The 27,688-nt window shown below is 39.3% G+C and overlaps 1 protein-coding gene across 5 annotated transcripts in view; it reads left to right on the forward strand.

Moving 5' to 3' along the window:
• The window catches only part of LOC117318987 (potassium channel subfamily T member 2-like), a 203,242-nt gene that overhangs the window by 79,434 nt on the left and 96,120 nt on the right, over positions 1 to 27,688 (forward strand). For 4 of the 5 annotated variants that reach the window (XM_033873919.1, XM_033873916.1, XM_033873903.1 and 1 more), the window contains one exon: positions 16,386 to 16,465. In XM_033873919.1, coding sequence (XP_033729810.1) covers positions 16,386 to 16,465 — 80 coding nt within the window. Of the gene's footprint in view, positions 1 to 10,904; positions 11,279 to 16,385; positions 16,466 to 27,688 lie in introns of those variants that run through there. The other variant, XM_033873911.1, reaches the window with a different exon arrangement.

Genomic DNA, 27,688 nt, shown 5'->3' on the forward strand with positions numbered 1-27,688 from the left:
TTATTTTGTAATAGGAAGGAGTAATGAAACCTGCCCACACTGGACATCAAAGTAGTGACCTCTTGCTCACCTAAGCTAGCAAAGTGACTTTATATGCTCTCCACTTTTGCTACATTATCATGTGCTATTACTAGTTTGTACATTTTACTTACTTTGTATCCTTTGCATAGTGTTATAGACACAGATTGTGAAATGGCTGATGATGTTTATTGCGAAATACAGCAAATTAACATAATTCCTTTAACTTTAGTCATATAGTGTACATATTTCAGTAACATGTCCCAGGATTTACAGAATGTAAGTGTTCTTTTTCATAGTACTTAAAAAATGTATGGATAATTTCTGGGATGGTGGATCATTGGTATTACTATATATGGATAGTTTCTGGGATGGTGGATCATTGGTATAACTATATCATTGGTATAACTATATATGGATAGTTTCTGTGACAGTGGATCATTGGTATAACTATATATGGATAGTTTCTGTGACAGTGGATCATTGGTATAACTATATATGGATAGTTTCTGTGACGGTGGATCATTGGTATAACTATATATGGATAGTTTCTGTGACAGTGGATCATTGGTATAACTATATTTGGATAGTTGCTGTGACGGTGGATCATTGGTATAACTATATATGGATAGTTTCTGTGACAGTGGATCATTGGTATAACTATATATGGATAGTTTCTGTGACGGTGGATCATTGGTATAACTATATATGGATAGTTTCTTTGACTGTGGATCATTGGTATAACTATATATGGATAGTTTCTGTGATGGTGGATCATTGGAATAACTATATATGGATAGTTTCTGTGACGGTGGATCATTGGTATAACTATATATGGATAGTTTCTGTGACGGTGGATCATTGGTATAACTATATATGGATAGTTTCTGTGACACTGGATCATTGGTATAACTATATATGGATAGTTTCTGTGACACTGGATCATTGGTATAACTATACATGGATAGTTTCTGTGACGGTGGATCATTGGTATAACTATATATGGATAGTTTCTGTGACAGTGGATCATTGGTATTACTATATATGGATAGTTTCTGTGACAGTGGATCATTGGTATTACTATATATGGATAGTTTCTGTGACAGTGGATCATTGGTATAACTATATATGGATAGTTTCTGTGACGGTGGATCATTGGTATAACTATATATGGATAGTTTCTGTGACGGTGGATCATTGGTATTACTATATATTGATAATTTCTAGGATGGTGGATCATAGGTATTACTTATTGGATAGTTTTTGGATTTCTTTTATTTCACTTGTGGATTATCAGTGTAACTATGGATTGTCTATGGATTGTTAGGAATCAATGGTGATGTATATATAGTCAATACAAATTTTTAACATTAACTGATCCATGATGTTTGAGCTTCTACATGTCGGTCAAACAGTTTGTTTTTGAGCTAGATTTTGATATTGTGTTTGAGATCTCCAAAATTCAACTTTTCACTTTCAAGTTTCATTGCTTCACATTGGTTTGAGATAAGTTTCAACAGGAATATTTAAAAAAAATTCTATTAGGTGATATATGAGGCAAAGATTGTATTTCATTGCTCTTTGAATTTCATAGTCAGATCATATGAAATCACAATAGCAGACTTGAAATGTTAATTTCTGATTGTGTAAGGATGCCAATTGTCTCGCTATATATGCTGAAGGGTTTCATTTGATTCAGTTCTAATGAAATTTATATTAGATATCATAAAAGGCAGATATTATATTTGATTATTGGTTTGGCTGAAATCATTGTTGACTTGACCAAATATTTACATTCAGTAATTAAGTCAATATCATAACTATGGCTAGTTATACTGCTAGGATACTTCAAGCCATGTGAGTAAGTAAACATACTCCTTGAATAATACCGGCCATGTGAGTAAGTAAACATACTCCTTGAATAATACCGGCCATGTGAGTAAGTAAACATACTCCTAGAATACTCCCAGCCATGTGAGTAAGTTAACATAGTGCTAGAATACTCCCGGCTATGTGAGTAAGTTAACATACTCCTAGGATACTCCCGGCCATGTGAGTAAGTTAACATACTCCTAGGATACTCCCGGCCATGTGAGTTAAGTTAACATTCTCCTAGAATACTCCCAGCCATGTCAGTAAGTTAACATACTCCTAGGATACTCCCGGCTATGTGAGTAAGTTAACATACCCCTAGGATACTCCCGGCCATGTGAGTTAAAGTTAACATTCTCCTAGAATACTCCCGGCCATGTGAGTTAAAGTTAACATTCTCCTAGAATACTCCCGGCCATGTCAGTAAGTTAACATACTCCTAGGATACTCCCGGCCATGTCAGTAAGTAAACATACTCCTAGGATACTCCCGGCCATGCAAGTAAGTTAACATACTCCTAGGATACTCCCGGCCATGTGAGTAAGTTACCATACTCCTAGAATACTCCCACCATGTCAGTAAGTAAACATACTCCTAGGATACTCCCGGCCATGTGAGTAAGTAAACATACTCCTTGAATACTCCCAGCCATGTGAGTAAGTAAACATACTCCTAGGATACTCCCGGCCATGTGAGTAAGTAAACATACTCCTAGGATACTCCCGGCCATGTGAGTAAGTTACCATACTCCTAGAATACTCCCACCATGTCAGTAAGTTAACATACTCCTAGGATACTCCCGGCCATGTGAGTAAGTAAACATACTCCTAGGATACTCCCGGCCATGTCAGTAAGTAAACATACTCCTTGAATACTCCCACCATGTCAGTAAGTTAACATACCCCTAGAATACTCCCAGCCATGTGAGTAAGTTAACATACCCCTAGAATACTCCCAGCCATGTCAGTAAGTAAACATACTCCTTGAATACTCCCGGCCATGTGAGTAAGTTAACATACTCCTAGAATACTCCCACCATGTCAGTAAGTTAACATACTTCTAGGATACTCCCGGCCATGTGAGTAAGTAAACATACTCCTAGGATACTCCCGGCCATGTCAGTAAGTAAACATACTCCTTGAATACTCCCAGCCATGTCAGTAAGTTAACATACCCCTAGAATACTCCCGGCCATGTGAGTAAGTTAACATACTCCTAGGATACTCCCGGCCATGCAAGTAAGTTAACATACTTCTAGGATACTCCCGGCCATGTGAGTAAGTAAACATACTCCTAGGATACTCCCGGCCATGCAAGTAAGTTAACATACCCCTAGAATACTCCCGGCCATGTGAGTAAGTTAACATACTCCTAGAATACTCCCACCATGTCAGTAAGTTAACATACTTCTAGGATACTCCCGGCCATGTGAGTAAGTAAACATACTCCTAGGATACTCCCGGCCATGTCAGTAAGTAAACATACTCCTTGAATACTCCCAGCCATGTCAGTAAGTTAACATACCCCTAGAATACTCCCGGCCATGTGAGTAAGTTAACATACTCCTAGGATACTCCCGGCCATGCAAGTAAGTTAACATACTTCTAGGATACTCCCGGCCATGTCAGTAAGTAAACATTCTCCTTGAATACTCCCAGCCATGTGAGTAAGTAAACATACTCCTTGAATACTCCCAGCCATGTCAGTAAGTTAACATACTCCTAGGATACTCCCGGCCATGCAAGTAAGTTAACATACTCCTAGGATACTCCCGGCCATGTGAGTAAGTTAACATACTCCTAGGATACTCCCGGCCATGTGAGTAAGTTAACATACTCCTAGGATACTCCCGGCCATGCAAGTAAGTTAACATACTCCTAGGATACTCCCGGCCATGCAAGTAAGTTAACATACTCCTAGGATACTCCCGGCCATGTCAGTAAGTAAACATACTCCTTGAATAATCCCTGCCATGTGAGTAAGTTAACATACTCCTAGGATACTCCCGGCCATGTGAGTAAGTTAACATACTCCTAGGATACTCCCACCATGTCAGTAAGTTAACATACTCCTAGAATACTCCCACCATGTCAGTAAGTTAACATACTCCTAGGATACTCCCGGCCATGTGAGTAAGTTAACATACTCCTAGGATACTCCCACCATGTCAGTAAGTTAACATACTCCTAGGATACTCCCGGCCATGTGAGTAAGTTAACATACTCCTAGGATACTCCCGGCCATGTGAGTAAGTTAACATACTCCTAGGATACTCCCACCATGTCAGTAAGTTAACATACTCCTAGAATACTCCCACCATGTCAGTAAGTTAACATACTCCTAGGATACTCCCGGCCATGTGAGTAAGTTAACATATACTCCTAGGATACTCCTGGCCATGTCAGTAAGTTAACATACTCCTAGGATACTCCCGGCCATGCAAGTAAGTAAACATACTCCTAGGATACTCCCGGCCATGCAAGTAAGTTAACATATACTCCTAGGATACTCCCGGCCATGTCAGTAAGTTAACATACTCCTAGGATACTCCCGGCCATGTGAGTAAGTAAACACATCCTAGGATACTCCCAGCCATGTGAGTAAGTTAACATACTCCTAGGATACTCCCGGCCATGCAAGTAAGTTAACATATACTCCTAGGATACTCCCGGCCATGCAAGTAAGTAAACATACTCCTAGGATACTCCCGGCCATGCAAGTAAGTTAACATACTCCTAGGATACTCCCGGCCATGTCAGTAAGTTAACATACTCCTAGGATACTCCCGGCCATGCAAGTAAGTTAACATACTCCTATAGAATACTCCCACCATGTGAGTATAGGTTAATGTATGTGACTAGCACAATAAAGTATTCCACGTACATTTATCCTCTACTTGAAATGTCTGTGAGAGAGATTGTACAAGCCCCAGAAAAAAACTTTTGATGAGACAAAAAGGCCCCTTCCCAAACCAGTGAGAAAAAGCTCTTCATGAACGGTGTTGGTGGTGATGGCGTCATCCTCAGAGGTTTCTGTGTGATAACTTAAGCTCCTTTAGACCGATCAAACTCAAACTTCATGATGATCTTCCTTACCAAAGTGTTTGCTTGGGATTGCTTTCAGGTCTAAAGGTCAAGGTCACTGTTACTAAAAGTAGAAAATTTGTTTCATTGTGATAACTTTTGTAATCACACAACTTTCTGCTCAGGTGGCTCATCCACTTCCATGGAATTCTTGCTATATGATTGGATAAACCAGTATTAACCTCCAAAAATTCACAGACTTTACATATCATCACATAATGAATCACCAAATATTAACAACTGGGTACAATTTGACATTGACACTACAACCTCAAATTGGATAACTAGCTTGTAAACCTGCATAATTGCTTAATCTATTTTATCACAATTGTGAAACAAGTAAAAACAGTTAAAACTTATAGTAATCACCTTAGTTGGCCCGGGGTGAAACATTCAAGGGGTCAGATTGTGACGGGAAACTGGAGTACCCGTAGAAACCCACATGGTTGGGCAAGTGACCATGATACCTTTTCACATCTGATCAGGGTGACAAATTAAAATTTTACACCCTTTCAAAAGTTTTGACAGGTTGCCAAATTATTTTATGCATTTCAGGGGTTAATTATGTGCTTTTGATAACCGAAAGAGCAAGGGTCATGAAATCTCACAAATAGCTTTATATAGACTGCTGTGATGAAGGCTACCAAATTGTTCCAATGAATGACCTTCACCGTTCAAGGTCACAGCAGTTTTGTTTCTGAACATCAAAAGTTTTGTCCGTTTTATGTAACAATTACTTCAAAAAATGTTATAAATGGTTTCACATTTATGACCTAAATCAGCTTTGAAATTCACACAAATTAAATCTTCCAAAATCATCACTTTATGAGCTAAAGAACAGGTGTGACATACAGGCCCATGAGGCCTCTTGTTTAGTCAGGCCTCAGTCAGGCCTCAGTCAGACCTCAGTCAGACCTCTGTCAGGCCTCTGTCAGGCCTCAGTCAGGCCTCAGTCATACCTCTGTCAGGCACAGTCAGGCCTCTGTCAGGCCTCGGTCAGGCCTCAGTCAGGCCTCAGTCAGTCCCCTGTCAGGCCTCTGTCAGGCCTCAGTCAGGCCTCTGTCAGGCCTCTGTCAGGCAATTTTAGTCACAGAACAAGGTTGTTATGGCTATACGTGCCCAGTTCATTACTGGCTCAGTGTCCCATATCAGACAATTTATCTTGGAGATAGTGGAACCTTCCAGCAGTGGTGGCTATAGGATTTTACATATCACAATGGCCAATCAAAAAGGGATTGTCAGGAGGCTAGAGAAATGGAAATAAGTGTAAATTTGTCTGTCTGTATTCATATAATCAATTCTCTTACCTTTGAGATTGAGTGAGATACATTATAACCAGAAGACTAGAGTTGGACATAGACAGCATATATAGCTTCAATATATATATCTAGGTAAAAACAGAAAAAAAAAAAAAATTCTGTTTAGTTTGTATAGATCTGGGTTAAAACAAACATCTGCCATGCTCCGCTTTTACAGATTTGGGTAAAACAGACCATTTGTCTTGCTCAGCTTGAACAGATCTAGGTAAAAACCAACTGTCTTAAATTGTTCAGCTTATACAGATCTAGGTAAAACAAAAAATCTATCTTGCTCAGCTTGTACAGATCTGGAGTAAAAACCAACTGCCTTGTTCAGAAATGCTCCTTTCTAACAGCATTAGATTTATTATAGACTGTAGTTGGAGTTGGAATGATATATTCTGGCAACAGGTCTTGGTTATACTGTTTTTGTGCCATACATATATATGATCCTACCATGAATTATTGACTTTAGACATGGTGATTTAAAATGACCACCATGTTGAATACCTGTCAGCTCTTATTTCGTGTGAATTCATCAGTGGAGAACCTTGAGATGAATTATCAGGTTTAACTGTTTGCAATTGTTTTGAACCAATGTGGCAACCGTGGTGTTGATAGGGGTAATAGATTATTGATTAGGGAAATTGGCATTATGTAATTGAATGAAACCTTTTCTGTTTGAGCTCTGACTGTTTGGCAATCTGTCTTGGTGGAGCAAGGTTTTGAATTTCACTGGGGATGTATACAAAGGTCAGTCTCTTTGTCACAGAACAATTTCTACCTACATTGCAGCTACTTCATCGATCAGATTTAATGATGTTAGAACTGGTGGATAGTCTGTTGTCTCGGGTATAATATGCATTGTCAAATTTCACTGAAGTCTGTGTTGTTTCCAGGTAGGATATAAGCTATGGTCACTTTTACTGATGTTTCTGTTGTCTCTGGATAGGATAAGCTGTTGTCAAATTTCACTGGAGTCTGTGTTGTTTTCGGGTATAATACTCTAGTGTCTGTTGACAGAGTCTGTGTTGTCTTTGGCCACAATACTCTAGTGTCTGTTGACAGAGTCTGTGTTGTCTTTGGGTACGATACTCTAGTGTCTGTTGACAGAGTCTGTGTTGTCTTTGGGTACGATACTCTAGTGTCTGTTGACAGAGTCTGTGTTGTCTTTGGGTACGATACTCTAGTGTCTGTTGACAGAGTCTGTGTTGTCTTTGGGTACGATACTCTAGTGTCTGTTGACAGAGTCTGTGTTGTCTTTCGGTATGATACTCTTGTGTCTGTTGACAGAGTCTGTGTTGTCTTTGGGTACGATACTCTAGTGTCTGTTGACAGAGTCTGTGTTGTCTTTCGGTATGATACTCTTGTGTCTGTTGACAGAGTCTGTGTTGTCTTTCGGTATGATACTCTTGTGTCTGTTGACAGAGTCTGTGTTGTCTTTGGGTACGATACTCTAGTGTCTGTTGACAGAGTCTGTGTTGTCTTTCGGTATGATACTCTAGTGTCTGTTGACAGAGTCTGTGTTGTCTTTGGGTACGATACTCTTGTGTCTGTTGACAAAGTCTGTGTTTTCTTTCGGTATGATACTCTAGTGTCTGTTGACAGAGTCTGTATTGTCTTTGGGTACGATACTCCAGTGTCTGTTGACAGAGTCTGTGTTGTCTTTCGGTATGATACTCTAGTGTCTGTTGACAAAGTCTGTGTTGTCTCTGATAATGATACTCTAGTGTCTGTTGACAGAGTCTGTGTTATCTTTGGGTATGATACTCTCGTGTCTGTTGACAGAGTCTGTGTTGTCTTTGGGTATGATACTCTAGTGTCTGTTGACAGAGTCTGTGTTGTCTTTGGGTATGATACTCTTGTGTCTGTTGACAGAGTCTGTGTTGTCTTTGGGTACGATACTCTAGTGTCTGTTGACAGAGTCTGTGTTGTCTTTGGGTATGATACTCTAGTGTCTGTTGACAGAGTCTGTGTTGTCTTTGGGTATGATACTCTAGTGTCTGTTGACAGAGTCTGTGTTGTCTTTGGGTACGATACTCTAGTGTCTGTTGACAAAGTCTGTGTTGTCTTTGGGTATGATACTCTAGTGTCTGATGAAAGAGTCTGTGTTGTCTTTGGGTATGATACTCTTGAGTCTGTTGACAAAGTCTGTGTTGTCTCTGATTATGATACTCTAGTGTCTGTTGACAGAGTCTGTGTTGTCTTTCGGTATGATACTCTAGTGTCTGTTGACAGAGTCTGTGTTGTCTTTTGGTATGATACTCTAGAGTCTGTTGACAGAGTCTATGTTGTCTTTGGGTATGGTACTCTTGTGTCTGTTGACAGAGTCTGTGTTGTCTTTGGGTATGATACTCTAGTGTCTGTTGACAGAGTCTGTGTTGTCTTTGGGTACGATACTCTAGTGTCTGTTGACAGAGTCTGTGTTGTCTTTGGGTACGATACTCTTGTGTCTGTTGACAGAGTCTGTGTTGTCTTTGGGTACGATACTCTTGTGTCTGTTGACAAAGTCTGTGTTGTCTTTGGGTATGATACTCTAGTGTCTGTTGACAGTCTGTGTTGTCTTTTGGTATGATACTCTAGTGTCTATTGACAAAGTCTGTGTTGTCTTTCGGTATGATACTCTAGTGTCTGTTGACAAAGTCTGTGTTGTCTTTGGGTACAATACTCTTGTGTCTGTTGACAAAGTCTGTGTTGTCTTTGGGTACGATACTCCAGTGTCTGTTGACAGAGTCTGTGTTGTCTTTCGGTATGATACTCTAGTGTCTGTTGACAAAGTCTGTGTTGTCTCTGATAATGATACTCTAGTGTCTGTTGACAGAGTCTGTGTTGTCTTTGGGTATGATACTCTTGTGTCTGTTGACAGAGTCTGTGTTGTCTTTGGGTATGATACTCTAGTGTCTGTTGACAGAGTCTGTGTTGTCTTTGGGTATGATACTCTAGTGTCTGTTGACAGAGTCTGTGTTGTCTTGGGTATGATACTCTAGAGTCAGTTGACAGAGTCTGTGTTGTTCGGTATGATACTCTTGTGTCTGTTGACAGAGTCTGTGTTGTCTTTCGGTATGATACTCTTGTGTCTGTTGACAGAGTCTGTGTTGTCTTTGGGTACGATACTCTAGTGTCTGTTGACAGAGTCTGTGTTGTCTTTGGGTACGATACTCTTGTGTCTGTTGACAGAGTCTGTGTTGTCTTTGGGTTAACGATACTCTAGTGTCTGTTGACAGAGTCTGACTGTTGTCTTTGGGTACGATACTCTAGTGTCTGTTGACAGAGTCTGTGTTGTCTTTGGGTATGATACTCTAGTGTCTGTTGACAGAGTCTGTGTTGTCTTTGGGTATGATACTCTTGTTTCGGTTGACAGAGTCTGTGTTGTCTTTGGGTATGATACTCTAGTGTCTGTTGACAGAGTCTGTGTTGTCTTTGGGTACGATACTCTAGTGTCTGTTGACAGAGTCTGTGTTGTCTTTGGGTACGATACTCTAGTGTCTGTTGACAGAGTCTGTGTTGTCTTTGGGTATGATACTTTAGTGTCTGTTGACAGAGTGTGTGTTGTCTTTGGGTACGATACTCTAGTGTCTGTTGACAAAGTCTGTATTGTCTTTGGGTATGATACTCTTGTGTCTGTTGACAGAGTCTGTGTTGTCTTTGGGTACGATACTCTAGTGTCTGTTGACAGAGTCTGTGTTGTCTTTGGGAACGATACTCTTGTGTCTGTTGACAGAGTCTGTGTTGTCTTTGGGTACGATACTCTAGTGTCTGTTGACAGAGTCTGTGTTGTCTTTGGGAACGATACTCTTGTGTCTGTTGACAAAGTCTGTATTGTCTTTGGGTACGATACTCTTGTGTCTGTTGACAGAGTCTGTGTTGTCTTTGGGTACGATACTCTAGTGTCTGTTGACAGAGTCTGTGTTGTTTTTGGGTATGATACTCTAGTGTCTGTTGACAGAGTCTGTATTGTCTTTGGGTACGATACTCTAGAGTCTGTTGACAGAGTCTGTATTGTCTTTGGGTACGATACTCTTGTTGGAGCTATGTGTTGACCTTGATGTACATTTATATATGTACTGATAATACGGAGTTATTAACCATTATTTAGTGTAGGTTAAGGGTTTATGGGAGAGATGATCTAGAGACCTCCAGTATTCCTGAAAAGGTCATCAGATCTTTGTGTAGTTTATCATTGTACCCTAGTGGTTTGGAGTATATCCTGTGGCTTATCATGTGCAACTTCATCATGTCTGATTAATTACAATTTTTTCCTCATATCATGGTCATGTACATGTTGTGCTCTTTATTAGGGTGTGGCTTCTCGCTGTTGATACATATAAAGGGTGTTTTCAGATCTAGAGGATTTAGGGTGATTCAGGCGTTCCTTTATTTGGTGCGTACCAGTTGTACCGGTTCTATAATCTGCTGTAATTGTAATGGAATATGCAGAACTGAACTGGTTCACATGGTTTGTTTTCTGAAACATACCACTTGGATCCAAGATGGCAGAACTGTGATGCTTCATTCGTCTTGCAAATGTTTTTGTCAAAAAAAAGTTGGCAAATCTTCAATTCATTTTGCAGATCACAGATCATGAAATTGTGTAAATCTCATGTTTCATTACATGATGGAATTATTCATCTATTGATTTTACATCCATTAAGTTGTTAAAAAGTTAAATAATCAGGTTTTATGTTTGAAGTAGAGACAGATGCCATCTTGAAAACTTCAATTCTATTACATGGTACCATACCTATTTGGTACAACTGGTATACAGACCAAATAAAGGAACACACAAAGGGTGTTCATTTTTGTTTATTTTTGTTTGATATAAGGGACATCGCTACATTTTATGATGTCCAATGTCTGGCTGTACCATCACATACACAATCCAAGGACTCGTAGCATTAACTCCTCCATGCGTAAACAACGAAATCAGCATCAACGAGGAGATTTCCACCGGAACAGTGGAGTTCGTCGTTTGTCGTTTAACTGTGATAATATACCACCGCCACCACAGTAAGTAAAGCTGATGATGGTTAGCATTTTAAATGTTCATTATAATGTTATAAATGATAGAATCATGTTTTTTTAATGTGTTTTTTTGTGCTTTTTGTGCTTCTTGCCCAATAGAAAACATGGTAGTTGTGTTTGACGCATTAATCACAAAAAAATTCACAAATTGAAAGTAGGCTGGTCTTGCTTTGGATCTTTTGTTGCTAAATATTTCTTGAAACTAAACCAACAGAGAATACTGACAAAACAACAAAACTAACAAAGGCAAAATACAAACAAACAGATTTGTACGGAGACCCTTGATATTAAGTACTATGAGAATTTCAAAGTAATATGGTTTGGAAAATTTAATATACATCGGTTTGTAGGTAGAATTCACATTGTCCATCTTGGCCTGAACATGTTATCGTGGCTTGAAAAATACTAACAAAATGTTAATTCCTTTTTACAACTAAGATCTCATAGAATGATAAACACTAATTTTTTGTAACAGATGATACATTCTATGATTATAGATCATCAGCTGTCACGTTGAGGTCAGAAAATTGTCCCAATCGAAAAATGATGGCTTACAAGTGACGTTTTGTGCTCAACTGATTGAGCTAAAGAGAAGATCTCTCTAGCTTAGTGGTATATTGTGGCTTGTATTCACCATGGTTACATATATCTCCCTCCACCAGGAACTCCTCCTCTAGTTTCCAGGGGTTACAGCGATGCTTTCACAAGCAATACTGCGTATCAAATTCCGCAGTCCCTACACAGGTGCCAATATAAGGGCAGAAGGTGGTAGTTGCTTCATAATAACCGATGATCATGAAGCTCACAAATTGCGACTGTCTGATGAATTGTCAAAGTCTTACGTACTTGTGACATTGGATAGCTGTACGGAAACTGATTTGTTGTTACCATCATCTTCCATAGTGTCCAGGTGTCAGGTCTAACAACGATGAAATAGTAGCCAACTTGGAAGGTTGTAGCATAGCAAATGTCTGATGATAATTAATTCCCTTGTTCACATATCCCTGAACAGGGGGTGGGGGTGAGTGTTACATGTGCTGCTTGTTCAATTGCCCTCTTTTGAGCAAATGGATTTTAACCAAATTCAGTCACAATTATCTTTAGGGGAAGGAGAACAACTTTTTTTTATAAAGGGTGGGTCAATGCACCTGTTTAATACTTATCAGTAGAAAACTGGCTGTATACATGTACAAAATAACTGGGAATTCCTTTTGGCTGCAAACATCACCCTCAATCTTTGTTAGTATTTGGTTGTTGTGTTGTTGGCTGCGTATACCCATGTGACAGTCCACTTCTATGGAATTCACGTTTTAGATGGGTGTAATAAAAGCTTTGAAATTTGGACCACTTTGTCACATCAAGCTCAGCTGCCTTCTATAAAAGCTTTTAGATTTTTGTAAATAGCACTATTACATGTAGGAGTTTCACAAAGGTGACTTAATCTTCACTTAGTAGCTTTAGAAAACATACTTCACTTAGTAGCTTTAGAAAACATACAGACTATCAATTTACTTAATTTTACATTTTGCAGATATTCTTTTATATATTTTTTTTTCATAAAATTTCAGCATGCAGACATTAAGTCAAACTATTATGAGTCCCTGATGGTTTCAAATACCATTTGGTCTGTATATATATATATGTTGTGTGCTGTCTGCCCTTTCATAATCATAAATCAAGTTGGGTGATTTTCCCTCAAATTTCTTATTAGCTCACCTGGTCCGAAGGACCAAGGTGAGCTTATGCCATACCGTGGCGTCTGTCATCCGTCGTCCGTCGTCCGTCGTCCGTCATCCGCCATCCGTCGTCCGTCCGTCCCTCCGTCCGTCCGTCCGTCTGTCGTCCGTCTGTCGTCTGTCCGTCCGTCAACAATTGACTTGTTTGACTTCTTCTTCATAACCGCTGATCGGAATTTGAACAAATTTTGTCAGAAGCATCCCTATGGGTAGGGGACTCAAAATTGTACAAATGATAGGGCTGACCCCCTGGAGGCCTCTGGGGCGGGGCCAAAAGGGGTCAATTTGGCGCTATTGATATAAACGACTTCTTCTCTGAAACCAAGCAATGGCTATCGCTCATATTTGCCTGGTAGCATCACTCTGGGGTGGGGATTCAAAATTGTTCAAATGATGGGGCTGACCCCCCAGGGGCCTGAGGGGTGGGGCCGAATGTGGTCAATCTGGCTATATTGATATAAACGATTTCTTCTCTGAAACCAAGCAATGGTTATCGCTCATATTTGCCTGGTAGCATCACTTTGGAGTGGGGATTCAAAATTTTACAAATGATGGGGCTGACCCCCCAGGGGCCTGAGGGGCAGGGGCCAAATGTGGTCAGTCGGGCTATATTCATATAATTGACTTCTTCTCCTGAACCAAGCAATGGATATCTCTCATATTTTACTGGTAGCATCACCTTGGGGTAGGAATTAATTTGAAATTGTACAAATGACGGGGCCTACCCCCCTGGGGGCTGAGGGGCAGGTCCAAAAGGGGTCAGTTTGCAGAATTGATATAAACGACTTCTCCTCTAAAACTAAGCAATGGATATCGCTCATATTTTACTGGTAGCATCCCTATGGGATGGGGATTAAAAATTGTACAAATGGTGGGGCTGACCCCCCAGGGGCCTGAGGGGCGGGGCCAAAATTGGTCAATTTGTTTAAACAACTTCTTCTCTGAAACTAAGCAATGGATATCACTCACATTTGTGTGGTAGGATCCCTATGGGGTAGCACCAAAAGTCAATTTCATTTCATGGATTAATGCACTTTTGGCATTTTTAGTATTAAAATAAAACCAATGTACATGTTCCCATATAAAATGCTTATGATATATATTGACATAGCAATTAATACCAGCAACAAATATACTTAAGCATCATTATTGTTTCATATCTCATGAAACCAGGTGAGCGATACAGGCCCTCTGGGCCTCTTGTACTAGATTTCTCTTCAGCTTTATTAAGTTATGCATGTCCATTTTCAAAAACTTGATCATCTGAAGAAAAAGATGATTAATTGTCACATGTTGTGGTCTTACATTTTGTCAATCAATTCTCTGAAAGTACTGGAAGATATCATTCACATTTTTTGTATGTAAAAATTCTGATGTTCTATAGGGTGACATGTTCTATAGTTGGAATAATAAAAGAACATGTTGACTGTCCTATCTATTAAACAGTTTTATTACATGATGCATTTGATTTTCCTTAACCATATACATAAGCTATATTTTGGACTATTGCACGGCTAAAATGACTATTCACAGTCACGTGCGAACTATTGAACTCCTGTGACATTTTGAAATTTTATCACGTGCAAACTATTGATCACCTGTGACGTTTCTGAGTTTAGTCCTACCCTTTCAAGCTTCTAAGTCACTTAGATGTCAACACCCTCGGTACTGGTAATCGACCAATGTACTATTGCACTCGGCCTTTGGCCTCCGACCTCGTGCAATAGAACATTGGTCGATTAGTAGTACCTCGTGTCAAATATTCTGGACTTTCGCACAGATACCCATGATATATTTGTATAATATAGTACATATTTTGTTACATGTACATTTGTATCCCTTTATCTCAGAAAGTGTATTTACGATTGGAGAGATGATTTTTTGAAATTGCAGAAACAATGTTTTGTTGGTTTCATGCATATTTTTGCAGTTACCCATGTTTTGCAAACATCTTCAGTTATTACGATAATTAAAGCATCAAAATTATATGAAATATGCCACTTTATTATACAAGCTAGATACAAAAATAGATCACTGACATATAAGTGAAATAAAAATTCCAACTAAAAAGATAAAACGAGGCCAATATATGACAAACATACATAGATTTACATGGGATCCCTGGTAATAGTACACAGATAATATAACAGGTGTTCCAGCATCAGCTTCATCGTTAACAACCAACATCCAAATCTCGGTGAAATCAGGTCATGTCACATCCTCAGATGTATGAGGTGACAATAGAACAGGTGTTCCAGCATCAGCTTCATCGTTAACAACCAACATCCAAATCTCTGTCAAATCAGGTCATGTCACATCTCCAGAAATAGAACCACAAGGCTTATCAGCAAGCATCAATCATGTCTAATTTATATCACACACAGAATATTTCTCAGTGAGATCATGTCCGACCATAAAACATTCGGTCCTTATCAACCTGCATTAAACTCGCCAAAGTATGTGTTGTTTTAATCGTTATCTTTATCAGTAGTCGACATGTATACCTGTTACAGAAATAGTGATAAAAGTCCTTAAATGCTGAAGCTACTTGGTAATATAAACACTAGGTAGAGGAAGTAGTGATTTTACTGTCTAGAAAAGGAAAACTAAATAAGGGAATTTGAAATCTTAACTGTTACACGTCAGCTTTGACTGTTGCAATTTCTTACAGGTCGAGGTAAGCAGCTGGTGGTCACGAGTCCAGTGTCAATGATTTCAAGTTCCTTAGGGAATATTCAGTTGACATAATTGATAGATATTGTTATCTAAAGACAACATATCATCAACTACATAAGATAAGATGAACTAGAAGGACATTGCAAGGTCTGTCGGGGTCGCTCCATCTTATACAGTCTTAGCAGAGTCGCCAGCTATTGTGTACAGCTGCTTACTCGGTGGCTTGAGATCGCTCAAGCTAGGGATCTCTCTTTTCTTTATTCAGTCATATCTATCTAAGCTTGTGATCGCTCAAGCTCGGGGGTTGCTTGCCCCACTAGTATCATTAGTTTTTTAATTATTTAGGTGTATCTTTTTAGTAGTGAGTCAAATTTAATTGTAATTTAGTTGTAAGAATGAGCAGCCCCTGAGAAAGTCAAACATTTTAGATCATCAATATGAGCCTGAACAAGTTTTGGTTCCATTCAATAAATTTTTGAACTTTCATACTGTTTGTTGTGTTGTGTATAAATTATGTTCTGATCAGTTCTCTAGAATAATCCTACAGCCTTGTACAGAAAACAAGTCAGTATAGAGACAGCAGTACAGCCTGGTCCCAGGAGTATATAGCAAGACAACAAAGGTGTCCTTATATATTTATAATAAATGTTTACAAAAGTTGTTATGTTTATATTTTTCAGAGTGAGAGTTGAGTTCTTTACCAATGAAAAATCACTGAAAGAACGGCTACAGCTTTATTTCATCAAAAACCAAAGATCTAGTAAGTATGACGAGACATGTTTGATGTTGTTCTGTATATTATTGTATTTGTGAGTAAGAGTGCAGCCTTCTGGGTTTCCTCCATATCCACAATGACTTATGGGACTCCTGGGAATCATTCATGACTACAAATATTGTCCATATTTTCACATTAACCATATATCTTTTCTAACCAGAAATCCAAATGATGACAAATTGAATAATAACAAGGTGTTTAATTCTGCTTCTTGTGATTTTGCTTTTACAAATTTGCAATGGAAACTTTTAAAGTATCTGTACCTACTGATTAACATGTAATCATTTTGTGTTATGATTTTTTAATACATTGCAATTGAGAAGCTTACTTAATTGATGACAAAAAGGTCAAGCTGATTAGATTGAACAACTAGGGTCATTTTTAGATGGGGTCGCCTTGTAGAAGTTACGATGTAGTGGATACTGTACAGAACAACATACGGCTGGGGAGGTCCATCATCTATATATGCTATCCAGATCAATAAGGGTAAAGTGTGACTGGCCCATGGACACAACCTTGTCAACACCGATCAGTCTGTTTCTTAGCTTCTTGAGAAACACAAACTACCGCAGGTAGGGAGTGCAACACTCACCTCAAGTCTTCATCTGAGTTTATTTGGCTGATGCTCCATCCAACTGAGCTATCACAGCCCCTCACTGGGTTAAAGGTTAATGTCATTGGGGTCTAAAGGTCAAAAACAAATTGAATCTATGATTACATCCCTGGCTCTTGATGGGGGAGGTTTTTATGTTGAAATGAAACAAGTCTAAATTAACAAATGAAGATTGCATATGTATTTACATTTCTAATTGCCCAGCAAATATAGAGGTGGAAGGAAGCAAGTCATAGTTAATGTAAAATGTATATTTTACTTCCTTGTAATTGTTCTTGAAGAATTAATGTCAAACATTAACCTTAGCTATATATGGGCAGATGCCTTCTTCATGATGAGGGGGTGTCACATGACAGGTCCCTTGCTGAGCTGTCGGTGTTCAGTGTTCTAGTTATGTTCTATAATTTGATTTTTAAATTAGGATCTGAGCCTGAAAATTTCAATATCCTTCCCTTTTTAATGCCCCTGCCATGAAATGGGGGGGGGGGGGGGGGGGTATATAGTGTTTCCCATCTCCGTCCCATGTCCTGTCACATTGCATCGCGTCCCATCTTGTCCCGTGGCCCTATGAAATGTAACTAGCTAATCTTAGGAACTACTGATGCGATCCTCACCAAACTGTGTTTCGGGGTGTCAAGTGGCAGTGGGGGCATTTATGTCTTACAGACATTGTCTAGTTATTGTGTAGATTTTCTGCCCACAATATTAAGGCAACGGTAACTTACATGTATCATAAGGTGTATTTTTTGTCTAGATATATCCACTCAGTTTTTGCCTAAATCTCTTTGAAACTTAGAAAATTATGTTATAATCATGATATGTAATTGTGTTTGGTTTTATAAGCTGAATTATGACTGGACGATTATTTTCTGGTTATTTCCATATTTTTAATGTAATACAAGGATGTATTTTCACTACTACCAGTAGATCTACTCTTGTTTTGCTTTTATTAACATTGAGAGACACATTGAGGAGATCGAACCAGAAGAGGAATATGGTTTAAAGTCATGGTTGCCATTTAGTCTTAATTAAGGCCATCTGTACCATTTTAGGGTTTACCATTACTAGCCATCCACCGTGGAATGGAAGGAACAGTATAAAACAATGAAGTTTTGTATTGTGTCTGACCTTCTGTCCGTCCTTCGGTACTTTATCTCAGGGTTGTATACCTCGGACACTATACTTGATACTGGAACTTCATACTTGGGGCAATGGTTCACCAAGAGTGAATCTTACTTGGGTTACTTGGGGCAATGGTTCACCAAGAGTGAATCTTACTTGGGTTACTTGGGGCAATGGTTCACCAAGAGTGAATCTTACTTGGGTTACTTGGGGCAATGGTTCACCAAGAGTGAATCTTACTTGGGTTACTTGGGGCAATGGTTCACCAAGAGTGAATCTTACTTGGGTTACTTGGGGCAATGGTTCACCAAGAGTGAATCTTACTTGGGTTACTTGGGGCAATGGTTCACCAAGAGTGAATCTTACTTGGGTTACTTGGGGCAATGGTTCACCAAGAGTGAATCTTACTTGGGTTACTTGGGGCAATGGTTCACCAAGAGTGAATCTTACTTGGGTTACTTGGGGCAATGGTTCACCAAGAGTGAATCTTACTTGGGTTACTTGGGGCATACATGATCATGATTCATCATACGGGACATGGATAACTTGCATTAAACTTCTGATATTGCCTTCTAGAACTAGTGTTAATTGTTACTGAATTCATTCATATCAATATTTTACTGACTACTGTGGATCTGTCAAGACATTCAGTATCTAGAACTAGTTCCTACATGTATTAATTATCTGCACATTCTCAGCATATAATTTCAAATTTGGTGGATGACTGTAATTCGATCGATTACCAAATTTTCTTGTTAAAACTGTGTTAGCAATATTGAGCTTTAACTGATTACAAACTGATTTTTGCTATTTTATGGCTCAGGTGTCCCTATTTTACAAATTAATTATTTTTAAAAAGTATCAACATTAAACCTAAAACGTCTCGCCCAAAAGGTCAAAGTATTATGCTTAAAAGGTCTCAGCTTTAAACCAGAACATAGTCTCTGCATAATAAACAAAATGTGTCAGTATTATACAAATGTGTCAGTATTATACAAAGTATCATACAAAATGTCTCCACATTATACAAAGGGTCTCAGTATTATACAAAGGGCTCAGTATTATACAAAGGTTTCAGTATTATACAAAGGTCTCAGTATTATACAAAGGGTTTCTGTATTATACAAAGGGTCTCAGTATTATACAAAGGGTTTCAGTATTATATAAAGGTCTCAGTATTATACAAGTATTATACAAAGGGCTCAGTATTATACAAAGGTCTCAGTATTATACATAGGTCTCAGTATTATACAAAGGTCTCAGTATTATACAAAGGGTCTCAGTATTATACAAGTATTATACAAAGGGCTCAGTATTATACAAAGGTCTCAGTATTATACATAGGTCTCAGTATTATACAAAGGGTCTCAGTATTATACAAAGGTCTCAGTATTATATAAAGGGTCTCTGTATTATACAAAGGGTTTCAGTATTATACAAAGAGTTTCAGTATTATACAAAGGTCTCAGTATTATACAAAGGTCTCAGTATTATACAAAGAGTCTCTGTATTATACAAAGGGTCTCATTATTATACAAAGGTCTCAGTATTATACAAAGGTCTCAGTATTATACATAGGTCTCAGTATTATACAAAGGGTCTCTGTATTATACAAAGGGTCTCAGTATTATACAAGTATTATACAAAGGTCTCAGTATTATACAAAGGGTCTCAGTATTATACAAAGGTCTCAGTATTATACATAGGTCTCAGTAGTATACAAAGGGTCTCTGTATTATACAAAGGTCTCAGTATTATACAAGTATTATACAAAGGTCTCAGTATTATACAAAGGGTCTCAGTATTATACAAAGGTCTCAGTATTATACAAAGGTCTCAGTATTATACAAGTATTATACAAAGGTCTCAGTATTATACAAAGGGTCTCTGTATTATACAAAGGGTCTCTGTATTATACAAAGGGTCTCAGTATTATACAAAGAGTCTCTGTATTATACAAAGAGTCTCTGTATTATACAAAGGGTCTCTGTATTATACAAAGGTCTCAGTATTATACAAGAGTCTCTGTATTATACAAAGGGTCTCTGTATTATACAAAGGGTCTCTGTATTATACAAAGGGTCTCATTATTAGCTCACCTGGCCCGAAGGGCCGGTGAGCTTATGGCATGGCGCAGCGTCCGTCGTCCGTCCGTCAACTTTTCCTTTAAATCGCTACTAGTCCTAAACTACTCAGTGGATATTGACCAAATTTGGTCTGAAGCATCCTTGGGTGAAGGGGAACCAATTTTGTATAAACGGTGGGTCTGGCCCCCCAGGGGCCTTAGGGGCGGGGCCCAATAGGGGAAATATAGCAAATTCTTTAAAATCCTTCTTCTTCTGTAGAAATGAAAGGATTTGATTCATATTTGGTCTGAAGCATCCTTGGGTGAAGGGGAACCAATTTTGTATAAACGGTGGGTCTGGCCCCCCAGGGGTCTTAGGGGCGGGGCCCAATAGGGGAAATATAGCAAATTCTTTAAAATCCTTCTTCTTCTGTAGAAATGAAGGGATTTGATTCATACTTGGTCTGAAGCATCCTTGGGTGAAGGGGAACCAATTTTGTATAAACGGTGGGTCTGGCCCCCCAGGGGCCTTAGGGGCGGGGCCCAATAGGGGAAATATAGCAAATTCTTTAAAATCCATCTTATTCTGTAGAAATGAAGGGATTTGATTCATATTTGGTCTGAAGCCTCCTTGGGTGAAGGGGAACCAATTTTGTATAAACGGTGGGTCTGGCCCCCCAGGGGCCTTAGGGGCGGGGCCCAATAGGGGAAATATAGCAAATTCTTTAAAATCCTTCTTCTTCTGTAGAAATGAAGGGATTTGATTCATATTTAGTCTAAAGCATCCTTGGGTGAAGGGGAACCAATTTTGTATCAACGGTGGGTCTGGCCCCCCAGGGGTCTTAGGGGCGGAGCCCAATAGGGGAAATATAGCAAATTCTTTAAAATCCTTCTTCTTCTGTAGAAATGAAGGGATTTAATTCATATTTGGTCTGAAGCATCCTTGGGTGAAGGGGAACCAATTTTGTATAAACGGTGGGTCTGGCCCCCCAGGGGCCTTAGGGGCGGAGCCCAATAGGGGAAATATAGCAAATTCTTTAAAATCCTTCTTCTTCTGTAGAAATGAAGGGATTTGATTCATATTTGGTTTGAAGCATCCTTGGGTGAAGGGGAACCAATTTTGTATAAACGGTGGGTCTGGCCCTCCAGGGGCCTGGGGGGCGGGGCCCAATAGGGGAATATTGTTTATTCTTTAAAATCCTTCTTCTTCTGCAGGAATAAAGGGATTTGATCCATGTTTGGTCTGAAGCATCCTTGGGTGAAGGGGAACCAATTTTGTATAAACGGTGGGTCTGGCCTCCTAGAGGCCTGAGGGGCGGGGCCCAATAGGGGAAATATAGCAAATTCTTTGAAATCCTTCTTCTTCTGTAGGAATAAAGGGATTTGATCCATATTTGGTCTGAAACATCCTTGGGTGAAGGGGAACCAATTTTGTATAAACGGTGGGTCTGGCCCCCCAGGGGCCTGGGGGGTGGGGCCCAATAGGGGAATATTGCAAATTCTTTAAAATCCTTCTTCTTCTGCAGGAATAAAAGGATTTGATCCATGTTTGGTCTGAAGCATCCTCGGGTGAAAGGGAACCAATTTTGTATAAACGGTGGGTCTAGCCTCCCAGGGACCTGGGGGGTGGGGCCCAATAGGGGAATATAGCATATTTTTTAAAATCCTTCTTCTTCTGCAGGAATAAAGGGATTTGATCCATGTTTGGTCTGAAGCATCCTTGGGTGAAGGGGAACCAATTTTGTATCAACGGTGGGTCTGGCCTCCCAGGGGCCTGGGGGGTGGGGCCCAATAGGGGAATATAGCATATTCTTTAAAATCCTTCTTCTTCTGCAGGAATAAAGGGATTTGATCCATGTTTGGTCTGAAGCATCCTTGGGTGAAGGGGAACCAATTTTGTATAAACGGTGGGTCGGCCTCCCAGGGGCCTTAGGAGTGGGGCCCAATAGGGGAAATATAGCAAATTCTTTGAAATCCTTCTTCTTCCGTAGGAATAAAGGGATTTGATCCATATTTGGTCTGAAACATCCTTGGGTGAAGGGAAACCAATTTTGTATAAACGGTTGGTCTGGCCCCCAGGGGCCTTAGGGGTGGGGCCCAATAGGGGAAATAGGGTTAATCCTTTAAATCGCTACTAGTCATAAAGTTATAAATGAATTTGAACCAAATTTGGTCAGTAACATTCTTGGGAGAAGGGGAACAGAGTTTGTATACATTTTTACTCTGAACCCCCAGGGGCCTAAGGGGCAGAGCCAAATAGGGGAAATAGATATTAGTCTTTAAATCGCTACTAGTCATAAAGTTTTTAATGGATTTTAACTAGATTTGGTCAGGAACATCCTTGGGGGAAGGTGAACAGAGTTTGTATTAATTTTTACTCTGAACTCCCAGGGGCCTGAGGGGCCGGGCCAAATAGGGGAAATAGGGTTAATCTTTTAAATCACTGCTAGTCATAAAGTTATGAATGAATTAGAACCAAATTTGGTCAGAAACATCCTTGGGAGAAGGGGAACAGAGCTTGTATACATTTTTACTCTGAACCCCCAGGGGCCTGAGGGGCGGAGCCAAATATGGGAAATGGAGATTAGTCTTTAAATCGCTACTGGTCATAAAATTTTTCATGGATTTTAATTAGATTTGGTCAGGAACATCCTTGGGGGAAGGGGAACCGAGTTTGTATGAATTTTTACTCTGAACCCTCAGGGGCCTGAGGGGCGGGGCCAAATAGGGGAAATAGGGTTAATCCTTTAAATCGCTACTAGTCATAAAGTTATGAATGAATTTGAACCAAATTTGATCAGGAACATCATTGGGAGAAGGGGAACAGAGTTTGTATAAATTTTTACTCTGAATCCCCAGGGGCCTGAGGGGCGGGGCCAAATAGAGGAAATAGGGTTAATCATTTAAATCGCTACTAGTCATAAAGTTATGGATGAATTTGAACAGGAACATCCTTGGGAGAAGGGGGAACAGAGTTTGTATAAATTTTTACTCTGAACCCCCAGGGGCCTGAGGGGCGGGGCCAAATAGGGGAATAGAGATTAGTCTTTAAATTGCTACAAGTCATAAAGTTATAAATGAATTAGAACCATATTTGGTCAGGAACATCCTTGGGGGGAGGGGAACAGAGTTTGTATAAATTTTACTCTGAACACCCAGGGGCCTGAGGGGCGGAGTCTAAGAGGCCCAAGGGTCTTTCCCCACCCTAAGGAACTTAGTTTCTTCAAACACAATTAGGTTGTAAAAATAATCCATAGGGTCTTTCAGTCCCTTAGAGAGTATGTGTATGAATAAATTGAACATGAACATTATTTTGACATTTGGTCAAATCCAACCAGGTGAGCGATACAGGCCCCATGGGCCTCTTGTTATACAAAGGTCTCAGTATTATACAAAGGGTCTCTGTATTATACAAAGAGTCTCTGTATTATACAAAGGGTTTCAGTATTATATAAAAGGCCTCAATATTATACAAAAGAATTCATATACCAAAAAGGTTTCTATCAGCATTATATATACAAAAAATTCTGAACATTATATCCGAAACATCTGGGTATCATACTCTAATTAAAGGTCCCTGCATGAGCATTATACCCAAAAGGTCTCTGTATTATTTCTAAATTTAAAGGTCTTAATTAGCATCATACCCAAAAAGTCTTTATTACACCCAGAAGAATTCTTTTTTTTAGATTTTACTGCATGATTGAAAAATAGTTTAACAGTACACTGTATTAATTAAGATTCAGATAGTTCCTCTTGGTTGGTAATTATACGTATGTTAATTGTTGTAATGTAGATTTAGAAAGTAAAAGCAGTGGATAGTTGATGTGAGATGTTTTAATGACATTTAAGTGTACATAACATACTCTGTCACCTTCTTTATCAGTCACCTTCTTTATCAGACAAATGTCCAGTATAATGGCTTGTTCACAGTTGCCATGGCAGCCGCAGGGTCTATAATATCTACGTATCTGCCGCCAATAGGAATTATATGACCACCGCAGTATTCCCACGATCTCATACATGAGTAGCAGTCAGATATAAATGTTATAGTCGCAACTCCCTGTATTTTTTAATTTCTGGATGCAGATAAGTTATGGTGGTCATTGGATCTTTACAAATACCATGGCCGCCACAGAGGGACTCTATGGCAACCATTCAGCCTGACTAATGCTATCCCTATACACCTATCTCCCAATTTCGGCAATCTACAGCCACCATATCTTGTCGTAGATGAAATGTGACGAGATATTAAGCTTAGATGTACCCTAGCATAAATGTCATGATTGTGTACAATGTGAATTAATTTGGCTAGCCCTTATTTACTACAGTATTTGATAGATAAGGTTTGTGTACATAGTGTTATATAATGGTCTCGGATATGGGATTGGATATGTCACTCAGCTGTGGATGCAGGTTTCAATTGATGTTGATCATGGGTTGTGGATTATTGCACCAGGGAGCCTGGTTTGATTCCGATCAAGGCACTTGATAGGAATATGTTTTTCCAGTTCTTTCTTGTTTAGTGAAGAAGTTCAGCATACATTTTGCATTAACAACTGCATCTGGTATAGTTATGAATTTCCACAACAAGACTAGTGTTGCTAAGGTGTTTGCTTAGAGAACCAAGAGGTCACAAGTTTATGCTCCAACATGGGCAAAATATTTTCCATTTTTCAAAATGAAGTCATTCAGTTCCATGCATTAACAACTCTGTATATAATGTAACTGTCACCACTGTCTGTAGGGAGGTTAACTGTGTATATAATGTAACTGTCACCACTGTCTGTAGGGAGGTTAACTGTGTATATAATGTAACTGTCACCACTGTCTGTAGGGAGGTTAACTGTCTATATAATGTAACTGTCACCACTGTCTGTAGGGAGGTTAACTGTCTATATAATGTTACTGTCACCACTGTCTGTAGGGAGGTTAACTGTGTATATAATGTAACTGTCACCACTGTCTGTAGGGAGGTTAACTGTCTATATAATGTAACTGTCACCACTGTCTGTAGGGAGGTTAACTGTGTATATAATGTAACTGTCACCACTGTCTGTAGGGAGGTTAACTGTCTATATAATGTAACTGTCACCACTGTCTGTATAGGGAGGTTAACTGTCTATATAATGTAACTGTCACCACTGTCTGTAGGGAGGTTAACTGTGTATATAATGTAACTGTCACCACTGTCTGTAGGGAGGTTAACTGTCTATATAATGTAACTGTCACCAGTCTGTAGGGAGGTTAACTGTCTATATAATGTAACTGTCACCACTGTCTGTAGGGAGGTTAACTGTCTATATAATGAAACTGTCACCACTGTCTGTAGGGAGGTTAACTGTCTATATAATGTAACTGTCACCACTGTCTGTAGGGAGGTTAACTGTCTATATAATGTAACTGTCACCACTGTCTGTAGGGAGGTTAACTGTGTATATAATGTAACTGTCACCACTGTCTGTAGGGAGGTTAACTGTCTATATAATGTAACTGTCACCACTGTCTGTAGGGAGGTTAACTGTCTATATAATGTAACTGTCACCACTGTCTGTAGGGAGGTTAACTGTCTATATAATGTAACTGTCACCACTGTCTGTAGGGAGGTTAACTGTCTATATAATATAACTGTCACCACTGTCTGTAGGGATGTTAACTGTCTATATAATGTAACTGTCACCACTGTCTGTAGGGAGGTTAACTGTGTATATAATGTAACTGTCACCACTGTCTGTAGGGAGGTTAACTGTCTGTATAATGTAACTGTCACCACTGTCTATAGGAAGGTTAACTGTCTATATAATGTAACTGTCACCACTGTCTGTAGGGAGGTTAACTGTCTATATAATGTAACTGTCACCACTGTCTGTAGGGAGGTTAACTGTCTATATAATGTAACTGTCACCACTGTCTGTAGGGAGGTTAACTGTCTATATAATATAACTGTCACCACTGTCTGTAGGGATGTTAACTGTCTATATAATGTAACTGTCACCACTGTCTGTAGGGAGGTTAACTGTCTATATAATGTAACTGTCACCACTGTCTGTAGGGATGTTAACTGTCTATATAATGTAACTGTCACCACTGTCTGTAGGGAGGTTAACTGTCTATATAATGTAACTGTCACCACTGTCTGTAGGGAGGTTAACTGTTTGTATAATGTAACTGTCACCACTGTCTGTAGGGAGGTTAACTGTGTATATAATGTAACTGTCACCACTGTCTGTAGGGAGGTTAACTGTCTATATAATGTAACTGTCACCACCGTCTGTAGGGAGGTTAACTGTGTATATAATGTAACTGTCACCACTGTCTGTAGGGAGGTTAACTGTCTATATAATGTAACTGTCACCACTGTCTGTAGGGAGGTTAACTGTGTATATAATGTAACTGTCACCACTGTCTGTAGGGAGGTTAACTGTGTATATAATGTAACTGTCACCACTGTCTGTAGGGAGGTTAACTGTCTATATAATGTAACTGTCACCACTGTCTGTAGGGAGGTTAACTGTGTATATAATGTAACTGTCACCACTGTCTGTAGGGAGGTTAACTGTCTATATAATGTAACTGTCACCACTGTCTGTAGGGCGGTTAACTGTCTATATAATGTAACTGTCACCAATGTCTGTAGGGAGGTTAACTGTCTATATAATGTAACTGTCACCACTGTCTGTAGGGCGGTTAAGTGTCTATATAATGTAACTGTCACCAATGTCTGTAGGGAGGTTAACTGTCTATATAATGTAACTGTCACCACTGTCTGTAGGGAGGTTAACTGTCTATATAATGTAACTGTCACCACCGTCTGTAGGGAGGTTAACTGTCTATATAATGTAACTGTCACCACTGTCTGTAGGGAGGTTAACTGTTTATATAATGTAACTGTCACCACTGTCTGTAGGGAGGTTAACTGTCTACATAATGTAACTGTCACCACTGTCTGTAGGGAGGTTAACTGTCTACATAATGTAACTATCACCACTGTCTGTAGGGAGGTTAACTGTCTATATAATGTAACTGTCACCACTGTCTGTAGGGAGGTTAACTGTGTATATAATGTAACTGTCACCACTGTCTGTAGGGAGGTTAACTGTCTATATAATGTAACTGTCACCACTGTCTGTAGGGAGGTTAACTGTGTATATAATGTAACTGTCACCACTGTCTGTAGGGAGGTTAACTGTCTATATAATGTAACTGTCACCACTGTCTGTAGGGAGGTTAACTGTGTATATAATGTAACTGTCACCACTGTCTGTAGGGAGGTTAACTGTCTATATAATGTAACTGTCACCACTGTCTGTAGGGAGGTTAACTGTGTATATAATGTAACTGTCACCACTGTCTGTAGGGAGGTTATAAACTGTCTGTATAATGTAACTGTCACCACTGTCTGTAGGGA

The sequence above is a fragment of the Pecten maximus genome, chromosome 2, assembly GCF_902652985.1.
Source record: "Pecten maximus chromosome 2, xPecMax1.1, whole genome shotgun sequence".
Classification (NCBI taxonomy): Eukaryota; Metazoa; Mollusca; class Bivalvia; order Pectinida; family Pectinidae; genus Pecten; species Pecten maximus.